The following is a 20,833-nucleotide window of genomic DNA, read 5'->3' on the forward strand; positions in this document are numbered from 1 at the left end:
ACTTGGGAGGCTGAGGCAGGAGAATCGCTTGAACCCAGCAGGTGGAGGTTGTGGTGAGCCAAGATTGCGCCACTGCACTGGAGCCTGGGCAACAGATCAAGACTCCATCTCAAAAACAAAAAAACAAAAACAAGCAAAAAAAACCTGTATTTCCCATTGGCATAATGAATTAGCATAAATTGGAATTCCAGGCCTGGAAACCAATTTCATACCATAACTACATCAAAAATCAGAACAAATATATGCTCTTCAAAATGTTTATTAACCATATAAAACTAAACAATGTGAACTGTGATGTAAATGTTCCTTTGAGGTATTTTTCTTCATGGGCTGGACTGGCTGAAGTTTCTTTGACTCTTAGTTTAATGAAGTTTGGACACAACATGCCATCTTTTCCTGGTGAATCTTCCTAGGGCATACATAGATCTTTTTCCTTACTCCAGAGACCTTTGAATTTGCACTGAAAATTAGGGTCATCTGCCACAAAGAAAAAAAAAGTTCAGTAATGTTCAGATGAATGCCTCTCAAAAGTTTTTGAATGCTAAATGTTGGGAGAGGGACAGTTTCAATGACGTCTTATTCTTCCATTTTTATAAAAATCTACTTTGCTGAGCTTCCGAGAAACGTCTAGCAATATTATCAGTTTGCAAGAGAAATTTCTAGATTCACTTACTCTGCAGTGTCTCTCAGTTTCAGTGATGCTTTTTACAGTTATACAAATACCTTCAAGAATACTGAATGAGGCAGCTTCCTCCAAATTCCTAGTTCCAGGCTTCACTTAAGATTTACATAATATCCAAAACACTTCCAAAATTCTTCTTTGATCTATCCTCCTTGTTGACTGCTTTAATTGGCCTTTGCAAATTTCACAAATAAAGATACCTTAAGAATGCAACAAATTCTGTAGCAAGCCGACTCAGAAAAAAAAATGCAACAATTTATTTGCTCTGTTGGTCAAAAGTCAGTGAGATGCTTTGTAAGGATGAATTGGGGAAGAAGGAAAATTACTCTATTGTCAGGATGCTGCTGCTTAAGAATTGGGAGACAGCCTGGAGCATCCCAGGACAGTTGGCATTAAACCTAGCTGTTATAAACTTTTTAAAAAATGCCATAGTTTTTTTTGAGACAGAGTTTCACGGGAGTTGCCCAGGCTGGAGTGCAATGGCACGATCTCGGCTCACTGCAACCTCCCCCTCCTGGGTTCAAGCAATTCTCCTGCCTCAGCCTCCCGAGTAGCTGGGATTACAGGCATGGGCCACCATGCCCGGCTAGTTTTGTATTTTTAGTAGAGACGGGGTTTCTCCGTGTTGGTCAGGCTGGTCTCGAACTCCCGAACTCAGGTGATCCGCCCGCCTCGGCCTCCCAAAGTGCTGGGATTACAGGTGTGACCCACCGTGCCTGGATTTTTTTTTTTTTTTTTTTTTTTTGAGAAGGAGTCTCACTCTGTTGCCCAGGCTGGAGTGCAGTGGTGTGTTCTCAGCTCACTGCAACCTCCACCTCCCGGGTTCAAGCAATTCTCTGCCTCAGCCTCCCAAGTAGCTGGGATTACAGGTATGCGCCACCACGCCCGGCTAATTTTCATAGTTTTAGTAGAGATGGGGTTTCGCCATCTTGGCCAGGTTGGTCTTGAACTCCTGACCTCGTGATCCGCCCACCTTAGCCTCCCAAAGTGCTGGGATTACAGGCTCGAGCCACTGCGCCTGGCCTCAAAAAAATGCCACAGTTTCTTGACTTCCGGAACAAAGTAGAGTGAAAATCAAAGCTTGATAATGGACTCTTCAAAATACATTAGTTCATTAATTAAAGCCTACTACTCTTGTATTCTTGGCAGGATAAAGTTAAGGCAAAAGTTTCAATTTGCAGTCAATCACAATATGTAATACCTCCTACCCAACCGCAAAGTCAATATTTAAAATTTTTCTACCTTACCAAAGTCAGCTTTCCAAAAAAGAAAACTTTTATCGATGGCGAATACCTGTCTCAAACAGTAACATACCCCTGCATTTTAGTTAAGTTTTCTGGAAAAATCTTCAATGCTTCAATCTTAGCAACAAACAAAAACTGTTCAAAGTTTCAAACTGTTCAAAGAAAATCCCTATCCTCTTATTTTCTATCCACAGCAAGGTCCTAGTTCAGGCCTTCCTTTCTTGTACGGTCATTATTATATAATAATCTTGAAACTAGTCTGAACATAATTCCCTGGATCTATTCTCCAATCTACCACCAGCATCTTCATAAGGTACATATGGTCTTTTGAACCTTCATTCTACCTTGCACAATCCCTCCAGCATTAGCATTTATTACATTTTATTGTCATTATATATTTACAAAAGTCTCCTCTATTTTATCCTGATTTCCTAGTGGGCAAAAACAAACTCTTACTGGTCTTTGGTCTACTACGTAGTCAGCACATAGCACTCAACAAAAGTACCTTTAGTTAAACGAGTCTAACTCTCATATCAGCTTTTAGATGGCCTAAGAGTTCCCTCTTTGAACACCAGATATCAGTTTTCCTTCTTAATCCAATATTCTTATGTGAAAATTTTACTGCAAATATTGATGAAAAACACCTGAATGTTTCTTTGAAGCTAGTGCACTGGAAAAATGCACCTTAGCGACTTAAAATGATCATAAATTAACACCATTATATATAGTTTTTTTTTTTAAGAAACAGGCTCTTACTCTGTAACTGGAATGCAATGGCGGCATCGTAGGTTACTGGGATTATCGGTGCAAGCCACAGCACCCAGCCCAATTATCGTGATCTTTTTATAGCTTTGTCATCAGTAGCTACTAAAAGGTGTGAGTTGCATGCTCCAGTTCCTATGGCTTTTTAGGTTTTATCACCCATATTCACCGGCTTTTATATCTAATTCTTCTGTCGGCACCAATTCATCTCACACCTCTCAATTTTAAGATACCATAGACTAGAAAGCTAATATAATCAAGTTTGTTAGAAATATTTATGGCAGAGGTTGGGCATGATTACACACACTCATAGTCCCAGTTACTCCAGAGGCAGGAGGATCTCTTAGGCTCAGGGGCTCAAGACCAGCCTAAGCATCAATGAGACCCCATCTCTGGTTCTAATCAAAATCAGAAAACGATGCCATAGAAATAACACTATCACTTCAATTTGCACTCAATTCTTTTTTGTTTTTTGTAGATAGGGTCTCACTCTGTTGCCCAGGTTGGTCTCGAACTCCTGGCCCCAAGCAATCCTCCTGCCTTGGTCTCCCAAAGTGGTGGGGATTACAGGCGTGAGCCAAGACGCCTGGCCTCAAATCTTAAAACCCAGCCTAGTTTAGTGAGAATTAAAATCCTCCCCACTTTAGGGGCCAGGCACCTGTAATCCCAGCACTTTGGGAGGCCAAGGCAGGCAGATCACCTGAGGTCAGGAGTTCGAGACCAGCCTGGCCAACTTAGTGAAACCCCGTCTCTACTAAAAATACAAAAAATTAGCTGGGTGTGGTGGTACATGCCTGTAGTCCCAGCTACTCAGGAGGCTGAGGCAGGAGAATCGCTTGATCCCAAGAGGTGGAGGTTGCAGTGAGCCAAGATCGCGCCACTGCACTCCAGCCTGGGTAACAAGAGTGAGACTCCATCTTAAAAACAAAAACAAAACCTCCCCACTTTAAAGTTTTCTTCTGTGACTCAGTCCAAATCAGAAAGTTATGAATCATATTATATTCACTTAATAATCTGAAGATATTTTAAATTACATCATGCTACATTTCTAGCAAGTCACATGAATAACATGCAATGTGATATAAAAATATTAAATATTTATGACAAAATATATTCAAAGTTGATGGGTAAATTTTTCTTAAATGGCAAAATGTAGCTTTGTTCTAAAGCCCATCACGAAACAGTAAATTTCATATTCAATCAAAATGTGCCCTCTGCTTTTATAATAGTACATTATACACACTATACATTTTATAGTATAGCGATAATAGAGATAAAATATTAGAAAACAGGCATCACAAGGATTTAGACAACTAAGGTAAGCTCAGAGTGACTTTTAATATGCCAATCAATGTTAATAAAACACAAGTCAAAGACAAGTGCAAACATGTTTTAGACCAAAATTAATGAGAAAACAAACAACAATTTTTTTCAACATCTGTTAGCCAGTATTATTAGTCAAACGGCTAATCACAGATAAAATATACTTTGTGAAAAACTTGGAATGTCAGAAGTCATTCTGGCATTTCAGACAGCTATGTACAGTATCACGAAGATCGGTTTATATACACAAATATTGAAGAGAAACCGGGCAAAACATTTAAAAACAGACTAATAATACAATCAAGTACAAAACTTGGGGGGAGACATTTAAAAAGAGTCCGGGAAGGACATTACCAGAACAAGTTACAAAACCAGTAATTATTATACTACATTAATACAGCATTCCAAAGGGGGGAAAGGGTGCATTTTTCCAATGCACTAGCTTCAAAGTTCAAAGGAAAAAAAAAAAAGGTAAATAGCTGCTTTTCATCAAAAGCAGCTATACATTTCACATAATTGTTTCAAAAAGAAGACCTATTAACAACAATGATTGTTTAATGCTACAAGTTTACAGCAAAGACAAAACTAAAATAGCAGCAAATTCACAAGGCAATACTTCCACAGAATCATCATCCCATGGTTCATGCAGTGCCTACAAAGTGCTCCCAGTGGGATATACAAGTCTAATTCACAATTAAAAAAAAGAAATATAAGATGGACACACAGGTACATTGAAGGCTGAGTAGTAATGAGTCTTTTAGCATGTCCCTTTTCAAAGGGAGAGAACGTCTGTAATAAAGCCCTTGAGTACTTTTTACAGGTCACTACAGGGAAAGACACCTTTTATTACAATGCAACAGCAAACTATAAGCAGCACACCACCACAGTGGTTAACCCTGGAAAGGCTGGTGTAACATCCAACAGTGACACATCCTACAGAAGACAGACTGGTAAGATTAGATGAAAGCCTGACATAGCAATCATCAAAATACAGCTTTCAACTGTAATTCACAATAAAAGTCCTAATCAGTAAAACTACTGACACCAATCAAGAAAGTAATTGCAAACTGGATTCTATCAGTGATTTCAACCTAGCTTCCTCTTGTCACAGTGTTCAGGGGGAGGTGGGAAAGGAGTAGCTCAGTATATAGTAAGGCTGACAGAGCGGTTCATTTTCTTTCCAATAAGTCGAGATGTTCTATTACTCTGGGTGGTGGACCTAGTGGCCATCCGGTCAGTGAAGAGTGCTCTTTCCTCAGCTGCAGCTTTTGCCATCTGTGCTTTCTTCAGTTCTCTGACATAAAAATAGAAAACAAGGTATTATTCCTAGGAAGAGATTCTAAGAAACTAACACAAACTATATTGTCAATTGGGAGATATTTGCATGCCATCATTATTCTAAGTTATAATTGAAAAATAAAACATGAAACTGAAGCTTCTATTAAAACAACTTAAATTTATGAAATTATTTTATTTTATGCTTTTTTAATTAAAGTATCACATGTACTTGAAAACAAGTAGTAAAGATGCTAGTAATGACTTTGGTTCTTATAAAATAATTTGAGCTGGATGTGGTGACTCACACCTGTAGTCTCAGCTACTCGGGAAGCTGAGGTTGGAGGATCGCTTGGGCCCAGGGGTTTGAGGCTGTAGTGAGCTATGATAGCGCCACTGCACTCCAGCCTGGGTGACAGAGCAAGACCCCATCTTTTTAAATAAATAATAATACACAATTTCCAGACAAACCTATCCCCAGTAAAAAAAAAATTAAAAATAAGTAATAATTTCAAAAACTCCAATTTATATTGCAAATCTATCCTTACATAACAGAGATGAAAGGAACACTTTATTTCCTATTTGTATGAACTATGATGGATATCAAACTAGTGGCAAGTAAACCTCTTAATATACAATTCTTATAATTTAAATATTAAATGTTAATATTAATTGTTAACATAACCTTTTCAAGTCAGTTTTATTAGGTTAAAGGCAAAATGGCTGCAATAAATCAAAAGAATTAGAAATGTGATCTGTGGTAACTTAATAGTCTCCAATATTCTCTTTTTAATAACCTTTACCATTGCAACCAGCTTTTCGAAAATATCAAGTCATTAAGTCAAATATACATTCAGTATACAAAGTATACAAAGATTTAGACAAAAATTAAAAACATATATATGAGAATCATCTACTAACCAAACTGACATTAATTTCATCCTTTCATAAAATAAGAACAGAATGTTTCAAGGACACTGTTAACTTTTGGTGACAGTCTGGGAAGAAAAGATTGGTATAGGCTCGCTTAGCTTTTACTACCATTTATGGCTTGGGGACTATCACCACTTGCAAATATATGTTAGTCTCAACATTTTTAAAGTTCGTAATTTGAAAGTTTAGAAACAATACAAATTTAATAGGTCAAAGACTAATTCATGGCAGAAGTCCCCAAGCTTTCACCGTATAATAACATATTGAGCTACTGGAGCCAGGTGAGGTGGCTCACTCCTATAATCCCAGCACTTTGGGAGGTCAAGACAGGTGGACGGTTTGAGCCCAGGAGTTCAAGACCAGCCTGGGCAACATGGCAAAAACCCCATCTCTACAAAAAATATAAAAATTAGCTGGGTGTTGTGGCATGCATCTGTGGCTCAGCTACTCAGGAGGCTGAGATGGGAGGATAGCTTGAGCCCAGGAGGTGGAGGTTGCAATGAGTCATGATAGCACCAGTGCACTCCTGCCTGGCGACAGTGAGACCCCGTCTCAAAAAACAAAAAACACAAAAAACCACCACATCCTTTGTTGACAGAAAGCTTAAATCATCTCTCATTAAAATTTGAGAATTAAAGCGAATGAAAAAGCAAAAAGAAAACATAAAACCCTCACTTACTTTTGTAAAAGTGAATTTTTGAACTTTTCAGCATTCAATTCTATTCGTAATTGTTCTGCACTCTTTCTAGAAGCGGAAAGCAATACTGAATGCTTTACCAGTGCCATTGCTGAAGGTCTTCTCTCTGGATCTGGATGAATCATAACCTTAAAAAGAAAAGTAAAATGAAGGTAAAGACATGCATTTAATAAAATATAGAACCATGTCAATAAAGGGCTTCATATATAAAATGCTCACTTTTAGCAACTCTGTAAATTCTTGGGAAAGCACTTGTGGTATCCGAGGTAATCTACCCTGTCTGATTTCATGCCATTGATCTCCATTTCTCGGAAGAGGTTCAGCACCAGCAGCACATACCACTGTGAGGGCAAGCGCAAAAATATCTGCTTTTGGTAGATGGGTATAATTCTGCAAAATTAAAACAATTTTTTAAAGGAATGTAAACATGGTCAAAATAAAACAAGATTACACCTCAAAGATGACTTAGGTGAAAAATAGGACTTAATCAAAATGTCTAATACCACATTTAAGTTTGGGACCTATTCAGAGAATAAACTGCTAAATTTGAGGATGTTTATTTTTTAAATTACAGAGTAATACACACTCTTGGGGGGAAAATGCAAACACATATATAAAAGTAAATGCCTCTTCTTTATTAACAGCCCAATTCAACTCTCAAAAGAAATCCCCTCTACCTCTAGGCGTTCATATGCAAACACAAAACACGTAGAAACACACTGACAAGTTACAAATACACATATATGTGATAAAGCAAACATATATATACACATATTTACAAAGAGCAATAGGATCAGACAATTACACTTTATATTTTTCTACTTATTCTATTTTCATTCAAAATTTTAATGAAGAAATACTGTCACACTCTTTTGAAACTATAGGCCATACTAATAACTATGTGCCATAATTTACTTAATCATTCTCTTATTAGTAAACACTTATTTACACTGTTCTCAACTTGTGTTTGTATATGAATAGTTCTATAGGAAAAACTCCTAGAAGTGAAAATTATGAGTCAATGGGTACATGATTTTTAAATATTAATGCAATATTAATACTCTGATCTCCAAAAAGGATATGCCATTATAAAGTTCCACCAGTGGTGTATGAGAACATATTTTTTACCACAACTCCATTATAAATCTTTGCCTTCATGACTTTTTGCTTATTAAATGCCCTCAGATGATGGTTTAGATTTTATTTCCATTCTACTAGTTAACTTAAAAGTTTAATATATCTGAATTTATATTCTTCTATCAACTGCTAAGTGTTACAGAGCAAACTGTGATTAAGGGAGAAGAAAAATTACCTCCTGTAAAACTTCATTTGCAAGAAAACGACTATCGCCCTCTTCAACTTGTGGACTGGAGATCCTTGTTACGTGCCCAAGATCACCTAGAAGTATTGAAAAACTTACAGTGAAGAGCAAAAACAAAACAGCCTTCTCTTTATTTGAAGGTAATAATCTGGTTACCTTTCTTACCTATTTTAAATATAACTTTGTTGGATGCCCAATCATCTTCGTCTCCTTCTTCAGAGGCAGCATTTGGGATTGAGGTTCGAGATATGAAAATATTACCTGTCAAACAGTTAATTATGTAAGCCAAACTAACAATAATAAAATCAGAGTTCATAAACAAGATCATATACCAGAATCATCCAGAATGCTTTTTAAAACGCCAATTCTCAAGTTCTAGCCCAAACCCATGGAATAAGCATCTCAGGGGATAGAGACCAGGGTTATATTTGCTGGGAATTTTTTTTTTTGAGACAGTGTGCTATCGCCCAAGCTGGAGTGCAGTGGCATGATCTTGGCTCACTGCAACAAGGTTCAAGCAATTCTCATGCTTCAACCTCCTGAGGAGCTGGGACTACAGGCACATGCCACATCTAGCTAACTTTTATATTTTTAGTAGAGATGGGGTTTCGCTATGTTGCCCAGGCTGATCAAACTCCTGGCCTCAAGTGATCCTCCAGCTTCAGCCTCCCAAAGTGCTGGGATTACAGGCATGAGCCACCACTCTGGGCCTCTGGAAATATATTTTTCAGCCTAGCACTGATCCTAAACACTTTAAACTGGATGAGGCCTTTGTCTTCTGCACATTACCCTTCAGCAAAAAAGGTAGTATCAGTAATTTGTGAAATTCTGTGAAAGCACAAGTTTTAATGTAGCGCTATAAGGCTGGTGTGAGCAGAATGAGTCATTTAGCCAGTGAGTCTGGCTGACCATACAGCATCTACCTTGCAATATGGCTTTGTGATTCACTATTTCCTATTGTATACACATTACCTTTTTTCTTCAAATTCAGGTTAAGATCATAATTAACATGAGCTTTTAGTGGCAGATTCTATTTTAATAGTTTTATCAGTATAGTATTGGCCAGGTATGGTGGCTCAAGCCTGTAATCCCAGTGTTTTGAAAGGCTGAGGTAGGAGGATTGCCTAAGACTTGGAATTCGAGACCAGCCTGGGCAAGATAGTGAGACCCTGTCTCTACAAAAAGAAAAAGAAAAAAATAAAAATAGCTGGGAATGGTGGTGCACGCCTGTAGTCCCAGCTACTTGTGAGTCTGAGGCAGGAGGTTCATTTGAGCCCAGGAATTCAAAGCTGCAGTGAGCTATAATTGCACCACTGCGTTCTAGCCTGGGCAACAGAGTGAGACTATCTCTAAAAAATAAGGCCGGGAGTGGTGGCTCACACCTGTAATCCCAGCACTTTGGGAGGCCAAGGTGGGCGGATCACTTGAGGTCAGAAGTTCAAAACCAGCATGGCCAGCATGACAAAACCCCATCTCTACTAAAAATACAAAAATTAGCTAGGCATGGTGGTGCACGCCTGTAATCCCAGCCACTAGGGAGGCTGAGGCAGGAGAATTGCTTGAACCCAGGAGGCAGAGGTTGCAGTGAGCCGAGGTCGCACCACTGCACTCCAGCCTGGGCGACACAGCAAGACCCTGTATCAAAAAATAAATAAATAAATAAAAATATATATGTGTGTATATATACACACACATATGTATATATGTATGTATGTATACACACATGTATATATGTATGTATACACACATGTATATATGTATATATACACGTGTATATATATATGTATATATACACGTGTATATATGTATGTATATATACACACGTGTATATATGTATGTATATATATGTGCGTGCACACACACACACACAAATATATAGTATTAAATTTATGTTACATTTACTGGAGTCATCTATACGTTTTACTTTATAGGACAACTTATTTTGTGATGGTATTTGTAAATTTGAAGTTTTTTTTTTTTTTTTTGAGACAGTCTCGCTGTCGCCCAGGCTGGAGTGCAGTGGTATGATCTCAGCTCACTTCAACTTCCTCCTCCTGGGTTCAAGCAATTCTATTCTCCTGCCTCAGCCTCCAGATGGTAGCTGGGACTACAGGCGCCTGCCACCACACCCAGCTAATTTTTTGTATTTTAGTAGAGACGAGGTTTCACCGTGTTGTCCAGGCTGGTGGTGAACTCCTGAGCTTAGGCAATCCACCTGCCTCGGCCTCCCAAAGTGCTGGGATTACAGGCGTGAGCCACCACACCCGGCGAATTTTTTTTCTTTTCTTTTTTTTTTTTTTTTTTGAGACGGAGTCTCACTTTGTTGCCTAGGCTGGAGTGCAATGGTGCAATCTCGGCTCACTGCAACCTCTGCCTCCCGGGTTCAAGCGATTCTTCTGCCTCAGCCTCCCGAGTAACTGGGACTATAGGTGCATACCACCACACCTGGCTAATTTCTGTCATTTTAGTAGAGATGGGGTTTCATCATATTGGCCAGGCTGGTCTCAAACTCCTGCCTCGTGATCTGCCCGCCTCGGCCTGCCAGAGTGCTGGGATTACAGGCGTCAGCCACTGCACCTGGTCTAAATTTGAAGATTTTTAAACTTCACATCCCTTAATATTTTCAACTTTTATCCCTTATAAGGGTCTATTATATTTGTCTAACACTTTATATGAGTACAGCTATTTCTTAAGAATTCACATTTACTGCCTTAAGTCCAAATATATTTTTGTCTTTTGAAAATAAAAAACATGCTGGGCACGGTGGCTTACGCCTGTAATCTCAGTGCTTTGGGAGGCCACAATGGGCAGATCACAAGGTCAGGAGTTGGAGACCAGCCTAGCCAACATGGTGAAACCTGTCTCTACTAAAAATACAACAAATTAGCCGGGCATGGTGGTGTGTGCCTATAATCCCAGCTACTCGGGAGGCGGAGGCAGGAGAATCGCTTGAACCTGGGAGGAGGAGGTTACAGAGAGCTGAGACTGCACCACTGCACTCCAGCCTGGGCAACAAAGCGAGACTCCATCTCAAAAAAAAAAGAAAAAAAGAAAGAAGAGAAAAAACTTTAGTGACTTGTTAACATACACATACGAAATTCTAGCATATAACTCATAAAGTTGTACAAAATGACTTAAATTCTCACAAATCAACACATTTCCAAAGATTAATAAAACCTCACTAAATTCATCTAGCCTAAAATGCTTAACTTGAATCCATAATCCTTAGTTATAACTTCCAATTTATAGGAAATATAGGAGAAAAAGGAACAAGCTAAATGATACAAGAAGTAACTAGTCAAATCCAGAAAAAGGGATAGCTTGCAATATAAGTGTATATTATTTTTACAAAGCAGAGGATGGGTTCTGAAAAAGAAAAACTGATATAACCAGATGCAATGCATGATCCTTAAGTAGATACTAATTTGAACAAATCAACTATTAAGGACTTGAGTCAACTGGGGGAAATTTTAATATGGTCTGGCCTAGTGGAAGAGTGGGGCTTTAAACACAGATTTTTAGTGCCCTCATTAGCATCCCACCTGTAGTTCCTATAAGATGCAGCAAAAATTTCTGGCTTTTAATAAAAATGAATTTATCTGGTCATGGTGGCACATGCCTATAGTCCCAGCTACTCGGAAGACTGAGGTGGGATGACTGCTTGAGCATGGGATGGGGAGGTTGCAGTGAGCGGAGATGGTGCCACTGCATTCAGGCCTGGGCCACAGAATGAGACGCTGTCTAAAAAAAGTTTATCTCAAATTTTGGGGATTAACAAAGGAAGAGATAAATAGAAATCATAGAACAATATTGGTAAGTGGATCTAAGGCCTTTTAAAACTAACAATGAGAAAACATAAGATATATATTTTTTCAATGTTGTCATAATGAAGTAATTTATTCTCTATAACCCCAAAGAACACAAGTCAGAAGATCTGCAATACTTACTAGGTTTTATATCCATGTGAACCAAAGACATTGAATGAATATACCTCAAGCCTCGGCCAACTTGCAAAAGGAGATCCTTCAACTCTGCTTCTTTAAAGTAACTCATGATTCTGTAGTTTTCACTTATAGCATCAGCTAAACTTCCACCTAACAAAGATAGAAAATATTAGCATTTTCTTCTTTCTGAAATATTTTCTTTCTTCCATCTTTACTGAATGAGTCTCAACCAACCAATCTCAATCAAGAAAGTGTTATTTTATAGGACCTTCTCCCTTCAACCTGCTTGTGAAATCAAAATTTTATTGTTTTTTCAATAGGTAATACATTTGCATGGGTACAAAATAAAATGTAAAGTCTCTCTCTCAATCATACACCTCAGCAACCCACCTGTTTCCTTCCCAGAGTAAACCAGTATTATCAGGTTGGTTTTTTTTTTTTTTTTAAATTTATAAGAGACAGCGTCTATTTATGTTGCCCAGCTGGAATCCAGTGGCTATTCACAGGCTTGATCCCACTACTTATCAGCATAGGAGTTTTGACTTGTGCTGTTTCCAACCTAGGCCAGTTTACCCCTCTTTAGGCAACCTGGTGATGCCCCACTCCAAAGAGGTTACCATACTGATGCTCAACTTAGATCAGCATAGTGCACTACAGCCTGGAATTCCCAAACCCAAATTCAAATTCCCTGCCTCAGACTCCCAAGCAGCTGGGACTACAGGCACTGCCACCACGCCCAGCACAGGTCTATGTATTCTTTTCAACTTTTTGTATAAATAACAGCATATGTTCATTATCTTAAAGATCACTCTATACCAATATACAAAGATAACCCATTTCTTCTTGTCTTTATAGAATTCCATTGTATAATTGAATAGAAATGCATTTATTGGCTGGGCACAGTGGCTCACGCCTATAATCCCAGCACTATGGGAGGCCGAGGCGGGCAGATCACGAGGTCAGGAGTTCGAGACCATGCAGGCCAACATGGCGAAACCCCGTTTCTCCTAAAAATACAAAAATTAGCCGGCTGTGGTGGCGCGCACCTGTAATCCCAGCTACTCAGAAGGCAGGAGAATCGCTTGAACCTGGGAGGCAGAGGTTGCAGTGAGCCGATATCGGGCCATTGCACTCCAGCCTGGTGACAGAGTGAGACTCAGTCCCCCCCAAAAAAAAAAAAAAAAAGAAATGCATTTATCAGTCCCTCATTTGATGGACATTTTAAAATTATTTCCAAGCCTTTGCTATTACATACTATGGCCTAATAAATAACCTTGTACATTGGTAATTTCACGTACATTTAGTATATCACCTAGAAGCCAAATTGCTGGGTTAAAGGGTATGCACATTTGTAATATATGGAGATGGTGTGTTTTACACACACACACTTCTCCATAGAGAAGGCTGTACCAATATATATGCCCATTGTCAATGCATGAGAATACCTGTTTCCCCATACCCTTGACAAGTCTATAAATGTTATAGGTAAAAAGTCAGTATTTTAGTATAGTTTTAATTTATACTACTCTTACTATGAATGAGACCATAACCTCCTTTTATAGAATTAGTTAAATCAATCAGTTAATTTGTTTATATTTTTTCAAACTTTTAAAGTTTACATTTCATCTCAAAGGCAATGAGGAATTATTTTAAACATCTCCTGTTTAAGGCTTAGGAATAAAAAAATCAGAGCTGGGTAATAAAATTAGGAAGGTCAATGATGTATTAGTCAGAAAAGGAGGTCCTATAATTTAAATAAGACAATAACATAACGTCAAATGCGTTTTTAAAATAAATTATACATCTCGGTATCTTAGTCTTGAGTATGTTCTCCTTACTTGTACAAATCTTGAACTGAGGGAGGGGAAAGAGTGCTCTAGAAGGGAGCAAACCAATAACGCTGTCAGACAAGATAGGCTAAGTCCTAGATCAAATGTGCTAAGAAAGAATATGGCTAATTCTCTTTTTTAGCAGGTCCAGCAACCATAGCTGTGCCAATTTCTTCTTATTCTAGAAGGGCAAGAAACGTGACGAGAGCAAAACAGGTTCTGACATTTCAGGTTCTTTCCCTATCCATCAATATTTTTCTACACTTGTTTATACAGGTTAATTCCAATCTATCACCAAGCCAAGATAAAAGGCTTATAATGCAAATGAATAAGATAATAAGGAAATTAAATCACAATAAAGGGAATCAGTTACTCATGTACAAATAAATAACAGAATCCTTTTCCCGTGAAACTGTGGAAAAGATGTGAAGATGAGCTCTATTAGTATATTCAAAGCTTTATGTGGAGAGAGGAATGGTGGACACAGGAAACAAAAGGAAGAGATCACAAATGCATCCAGATAGTCGTATTTTCTTTTATCTAAGTAGGACAAACAGCCACACAAAGAGGCAGTCCTATTTCATGCAGGACTATTTATTTTCTTCAAGAGTTTTATATTGCTTTAAGAGGCCGAGGCGGGTGGATCACGAGGTCAGGGTTCAAGACCAGCCTGGCCAACATGGTGAAACCCTGTCTCTACTAAAAATACAAAAATTAGCTGGGTGTGGTGGCACGCATCTGTAATCCCACCTACTCAAGAGGCTGAGGCAGGAGAATCGCTTGAACCCCGGAGGCAAAGGTTGCAGTGAGCAGAGACTGCGCCACTGCACTCCAGCCTGGGCGACAGAGCAAGGCTCTGTCTCAAAAAAAAAAAAAATAAATAAAAACTTATTTTCAATAGATTATTTTACAATCTAACATTACAGGACAAGGTTTTTGTAATCTGAGAGGGTAGCAAGACTACTCACTCAGTTCCCTATCTCCCAGGCCCAAGTGAGTTTTCTCAAAATCATCTGATTTACACAACCATGTATTGGTAGGTTGCTGCATATTTGCCATTCTTGGACTACTAATGAACTATTCTGTTAAGAGAACTATTCACATCAACAAGGTGAGAAAGAGAAAGAAGGAAACTGAAAAGAGATGGTGTCTAGCAAATATCAAATGGAGATGACATTGTGGTCAAGTTGTTCTAGGTTAAATGCAATACCTGAAAAATGAAGGTTAAGAAATAGAATAATCCATAAGGTTGTGATAGTTACATAAATATTTTGATGGTATGAATAGAAACATTTCAAGAGCTGTGTGGAAAAAACTAGCAGCAAGGCTGTATACTAGACACTCAAGTTCTTTCAAGTGTGGAGAACTTTATTAAATAATGAGGAATCAGGTTTGAAAAATGGATCTTTTACTTCTGTTTTGTTCACTGTTTTTAAATATGGAGAACCTGAATCCATACCTACACCACTTATTTATTTACAAGTTATGAGATAACTGGTCTTGTTTATTTAAGGAATAATAAGAATCAACAAAAATAAATCTTGTTATCTCTTCTCAAGTGTTCACTAAACTCTAAATTCTCTATATTCACAGAAGATATACAGAAATAGAAACAAACTAGATATTTTTCATTTCAGACTGGTAATGTGCTGATGTCGTAACAAGGTTTGAGGGAGGCACATTTCACACTTGAGTATGAAAACCCAATCATCATGCTTATAAACTGCAAAAGTGTTGAGAAATAACCCATAAAAGATTTGGTGTATAATAATGACAGACGTCCATAAGAACCAGAATTCTGACCAAGACTTTGGTAAAGGTTTTTAATAGAAAAGGAGAGACATAAGTCAGCCCTTGAAGGACTTACCGAAACTGAAAGCTATACAAGACATCCAAACTTGAATCTATACATGCCTGTTTTGTTTCATCCTTAGGGGAGAGGAGGGAGAGACGACAAGCTAGAGAACTAAAAGAATGTAACATAATAAAGCGTTAGTGGATTCTAGGGTAGACTAGGTTGGACAGGTGGCAGTAGGGCCGGACTACAGAATGCTTAAAGAAACAGCTGAATTTAGATCAATGGAGACTCACTGACTAATAAACATCAGTTTTAGCAGCACACCACATGAAATGGAAATAAAAGACTAGACACAGGAAGAATCTATTCAACATAACATTTCATAATACTATATGCTCCACACACTATGCTAGGTACTACAGACACCAAAACATGTGTCGAGGCCATTGTCTTGTCAAAAAGTTCAGTTGGAGTGACAAGCACATAAATAGGATGCAAAGTTCTACTACTATGTACAAGGTGCTTCAGAAAAGACAAGGTTTTTAATCTTGTACTTGAAATTTATGTTAGGCCTCTGATCTTTAAATTTATAAAAGATAAAAGTGACAGAAATAGAGCAAGATTTTAGATAACCATAAATATTTCCTCGATGTTCATTTTCTCAAGCTCACAAGAAAACCATTACATCACTCACCATTACAATATTCATTCTGTATAAGCATATGATCATCTTCTGCCCACGCAGAGAAATATCGAACTACATGAGAATGCTGTCCAAGCACTGCATGAGCATATACTTCTCTCAAAGCATTCTGCCTAGAAGAAATTTGAGATTAATAGAATGGTAAATAATTTTCACTCAAGCTTAAACTGAATCAATTTATCTGAAACTTCATACAATAAACTTTTGTTATCTATTGTTATGCTAAAAAGCAACTTGCTTAAGAGAGAAGGGGTTTAGACTTTTAAGAGATTTTTCCAAAGGCAGATTCCATTAAAGACGATTTATCAGAAAGAAGAAATGTTGCTTGCCCTAGAACTCTGGTAAGAATAAACTCCATTTAACTGTGAATTCATGGATGCTGACTAGAAATAAGAAATTTAAGTTAGGTTCCAAAATCAGACTACTCATATTATTCAACAAGTCTAATAAGAACTGATGGTATTAAGTGAAAAGGACCTGATTAAATCAGTACAGCTTCTCAAAAGTTAAGAGATGGAATTCAGTGTTTGATCAGCTGAAACCTTAATGTTAGTAACACCATAGGGGATAAAAGAGCAAAAGACAAAATGTTTAATACATACTCATCAACAGAGCCGGCCAATGGCTTTTTTGATCGCTTAATGGCATAAATGCATCCATCCAGCCTCTTCACACACTTAAATACAGAACCAAATTCTCCAGAGCCAATTTTCTCTAGCTCATGAAATTCTGTTGTATACCGTGACTTCATATTGCTTTCAGTAATTGTAATTCTCTGTAATAAAAAGTGTTTCCATATACGTAATACAAATATACAAAAACAATTATTTTTTGCTATGGTGATAGGGCTATGTGTGAAATTTAAAAACCATTCTATCTGATGTGTTAATGCTTATTTAACATATAGCATGCTTTAAGTGGCAGAAAAGTAAATTTCAAAAAAATAAAAATAAAAAGCTATTTACCTTAGCAGGTCTTGTTTCATCTTCAAGCTCATAATCACTGGCTTCCATGTCTTCACCACAGGAACTAAAAAAATGTATTTTTCTATCAATATATCTGACAGATACATCCATGCCATTAAATAGGAACTAAATTTTGATAAATATACCAAACCAATCTTAGGTTATTTGGAGAACCAAATTGTTAAATAAACGACTTACTCATTCCAATACGTTCTCTTTCTACGACGACACTGTCCTGAGGAATGAAGCAACAAAGAATCCGGAGTAAAAGGATTAATATTCACTTGAGGAGTCTGTCGCACATCAAATTCCCTTTTTCCTGATTTTTCTGTATCCATGAAGAGAGAACTACCCCGGAGTTTAACAGAGCTGGAATCAATTCCTCGAGCTTTGGAGAGCAAACTCTAGGGAAAGAAAAATACAAATACAATTTTTAGGATCCAAGTCCTATAGTCAGCCTTCTCAATCTAACCTTCAACGAGCCTTTCATATGGCTGAATGCGTAGGTCAAAGCAACACACAAGCCTTTGTTAGAGTTCAAGCAACATAAATTGTGGCTAATTTATGAAGACTGAAGCTGGGTATTAACTACCTTTTCTGGAAAAAAATAGCCAAGTAAAATCTGCCTCTAACCCTAAAAAGAATATAAATGCTGCCTCAAACTAAGTTCATTCTAGTGGCTAAAAGTTAACTAATTCTTTCAACCCATCCAAAAATAGAAAGCAGTCGGAGAGTCCCATAAAAGCTCCCCTCCCCCATCTAAATAGCCACCTCCGCTGGACTCCTCCCCTCACTTCCAGAGGGATTTTGCCTTGAGCAAGTCGGCCAATAAACGGTAAAGCTCAAAAGCACACAGATTCCCTAGGCTGATGACAAACGGTACACTGAAAACAAAACAAACTCACTTTAAAAGGTGCATCTTCCATGTTAACCTTACAAATGCGAGGCTTGTCTTAATCTCTGGAAGTATCAGCTTTAAAATCTGCAGTTTTAAAAGTGGTAATCTGCACAGTACTCGAAGGCCATTCAAAATACAGGTGCTGAACACCTCCTTCTTTAAGATACCTTATCTACAGTAGGATGTTCCTAATCACACGGAGGCCGGCTAAACTCTGGGCACCACAAACCCACGATATAAACAAATGCTAGGCCAAGACCTTGTCCAGAAAGAGGCCTCAGTGCTACCTGGACTTACAGATGAGTCTATAGGACTGTAAATGCTTGGAAGGCCAGCCTTTACTCCCAAGTCCAAGCGTAGTCTCCCTGCATGCCCCAGACCTTCCCCCCATCAACGCCACACGACACGACACGATCAGGGCAGGACAATTATTTTTCTTTAAACTCTTTCTGCCCGCGCCGCCCAAATTACAGGCCCGATCACCGCGTTTAAAAGGCACCATATGGCTCGGGAGTGTCAGGTGGCCGGGCCAGCACCCTCCAGCATCCCCGCAAACCGCGTTATCGGTGCCGCACTCGGGGCTGACACGCTCAGGGCGGCCCGGACTCAACAGGGGGCAAATCCTTGGCCACCTGGATGGGCCGATCGGCCCTTCTGTAAGATGAAGAAGTTCCAGACCAGGCCTATTGTTCAGTTACATAATCTCAACGGACAACCTCTGGGCAGGGCCAAAAACAAGGGCTGCCAACTTTGGGGGGCGGCGCAGGAAAGCGAGGGGGGAGCGGCCGGCCGGTTATGTAACCGAACCCAGGCAGCGGCGCTGGGCTCCGGCGCCGCGGCCTTTTTAAAAGGCTGGGTCGGCGCGGGCCCGGGGCCCCGGCCGCTGGGTGCCCGCGCCCGCCGCTCTCACCTTGGGCGTGTGCGGGGTGTCGAAGAGTCGCAGCTTGCGGAAGGTCTTGTGTGGCGGGGTGCCCGGGTGGTCTGGCCGCGGCGAGCAGCGGCCTTCGCCCGCCCGGCGCGCCCCGCAACCCCGCGGCGACGCATCTCCCGGACCGCCGCAGCGCACCGGCGAGAACGAGCTACCCAGGAAGTAGGGGGCCGCCGGGGACTTGACCGGCGACGAGGAGCCGAAGCCCTCCTCCTCCCACGAGTCGCCCTCCGCCCCACCGCCCGCCTCGTCCGCGCCCGGGCAGGCGCCGGGCAGCAACAAGTCCTCCTCCAGCTCGCCGGGGCTCCCGGGGGCCGGCCCGGGCGAGCGGCGGCGCTCGGGGCCGGGCTCCATGGGGCTCCGCGCGGGCGGCAGCGGCGAGTCGGGCTCTTGAAAGGCCGAGTCCTCCCCGGTGCTGTGGCCGCTGCCCTCCTCCTCCTCTTCTTCCTCTTCCTCCTCACAGTCGCTGCAGGGCGAGAAGATCAGCTTCTGCCGCAAGGTGCAGGCCGCCCCGGCGCGACGGGGTGGCGGCGGCTGCTGTCGGCTCAGGAAGCTCATCGCGGTCCTGGGGACGGGGCCGAGGACAGGAGAGCGGAGGCCTGCGGGGTCCAGGACACTGCAGGCCAGGGGGCGGGTCCGCCACGTGCGGCTGGGCGCGCCTAGTCGCAGTCGCGGCGTCTCTGCTCGGCGGCGGCCTGCGGCTCCGAGGCGCTGGGGCTGTAGACGGTGGCGGCAGCGGCGGCGCGGACTTTCCGGCAGAGGCGGGGCGGCCCGAGCACCGAGGCTGAGGTCTCCTCAGGTCCAGTCTCAGGTTCGGGCTCCGCGGCTTCCCGCGACCGTTAACCACGTGAGTGCCCAGTCCACCAATCCCCGTCCAGCTCCGGGTTTGAAAAAAAAAAGGAGGGCGCGACGTAGCCCGCGGGGGAAGGACCAGCTACGCGATTTTGGCGGGAACCCGCTGGCTCCACCCCCGGCTCGGCGCCAGCCAAGTCTGGGCGGGCTGTGGTGTTCCCGGCCTATGAGCGAGCCTGGGGCGGCTCGGGGCCCGGCCCGGCACCGCCCGAACACCGCCCGAACGGGGTTGGGCCTTCTGGGAGGGGCAAATGAGAGCTGGATTCGCCTAAGCCGACCCGAAAGCCGGCCTGGACGTAGCCCCCTCGCTCCTCCTCCGGTGCTGGGGGATCTGAAGAGGGGCAGGCGGCCGGGCAGCGCCTCCGGGTCTCTGCGAGCTGGGAAGAGCCAGGGACCGAATGACCTTCGGCCGCTGCCCTCGGAGGCCACTTCTTGCCCCTTGTCCCTTGGGGCGAGCCACTGGGGCGTAGTGGGCGTGGCAGTGGGCAGCCACTTTCCGGGTCGAGGTGTGAGCCGGAAATGGTGACTCGGGCCTCAGGACCTTTCTGAACTGCGGGAGCCGATGTGCTTAGGCTGGACACTGGCTGGGAGGAGGCCTCCGAGCCCCATTATTTCCCCGGGGTGGGTGACTGTTAGGAGCGAGTGTCTGCACAGCGAGAAGAGCTCTCCCAAGCAGGGG

General features: G+C 41.2%; 1 protein-coding gene and 1 non-coding gene across 4 annotated transcripts; both read right to left on the minus strand.

Moving 5' to 3' along the window:
• Positions 1 to 230: 230 nt before the first annotated feature.
• WEE1 (WEE1 G2 checkpoint kinase) lies at positions 231 to 20,162 on the minus strand. Of its 3 annotated transcripts, XM_054524678.2 has the most exons (12): positions 19,285 to 20,162; positions 17,675 to 17,880; positions 17,477 to 17,540; positions 17,114 to 17,286; positions 16,503 to 16,624; positions 12,185 to 12,331; positions 8,403 to 8,498; positions 8,229 to 8,314; positions 7,136 to 7,306; positions 6,899 to 7,044; positions 5,217 to 5,305; positions 231 to 477 (listed from the first exon to the last, which is right to left on the minus strand). In XM_054524678.2, the coding sequence occupies exons 1-12, from the start codon at positions 19,858 to 19,860 to the stop codon at positions 410 to 412; spliced, it is 1,944 nt and encodes a 647-aa protein (XP_054380653.1). In that variant the 5' UTR covers positions 19,861 to 20,162; the 3' UTR covers positions 231 to 409. The 3 variants fall into 3 exon arrangements, with proteins under 3 accessions (XP_054380653.1, XP_024110855.1, XP_063567324.1); XM_024255087.3 differs by lacking the exon at positions 231 to 477 and having other exon boundaries at positions 4,008 to 5,305; positions 19,285 to 20,161; XM_063711254.1 differs by lacking the exons at positions 231 to 477; positions 19,285 to 20,162 and adding an exon at positions 18,874 to 19,208 and having other exon boundaries at positions 4,008 to 5,305.
• LOC112135656 (small nucleolar RNA U13) lies at positions 15,642 to 15,745 on the minus strand. The gene has a single exon (XR_002916912.1). It is a non-coding gene; the product is annotated as a small nucleolar RNA U13 (small nucleolar RNA).
• Positions 20,163 to 20,833: the final 671 nt, after the last annotated feature.

The sequence above is a fragment of the Pongo abelii genome, chromosome 9, assembly GCF_028885655.2.
Source record: "Pongo abelii isolate AG06213 chromosome 9, NHGRI_mPonAbe1-v2.0_pri, whole genome shotgun sequence".
Lineage (NCBI taxonomy): Eukaryota > Metazoa > Chordata > Mammalia > Primates > Hominidae > Pongo > Pongo abelii.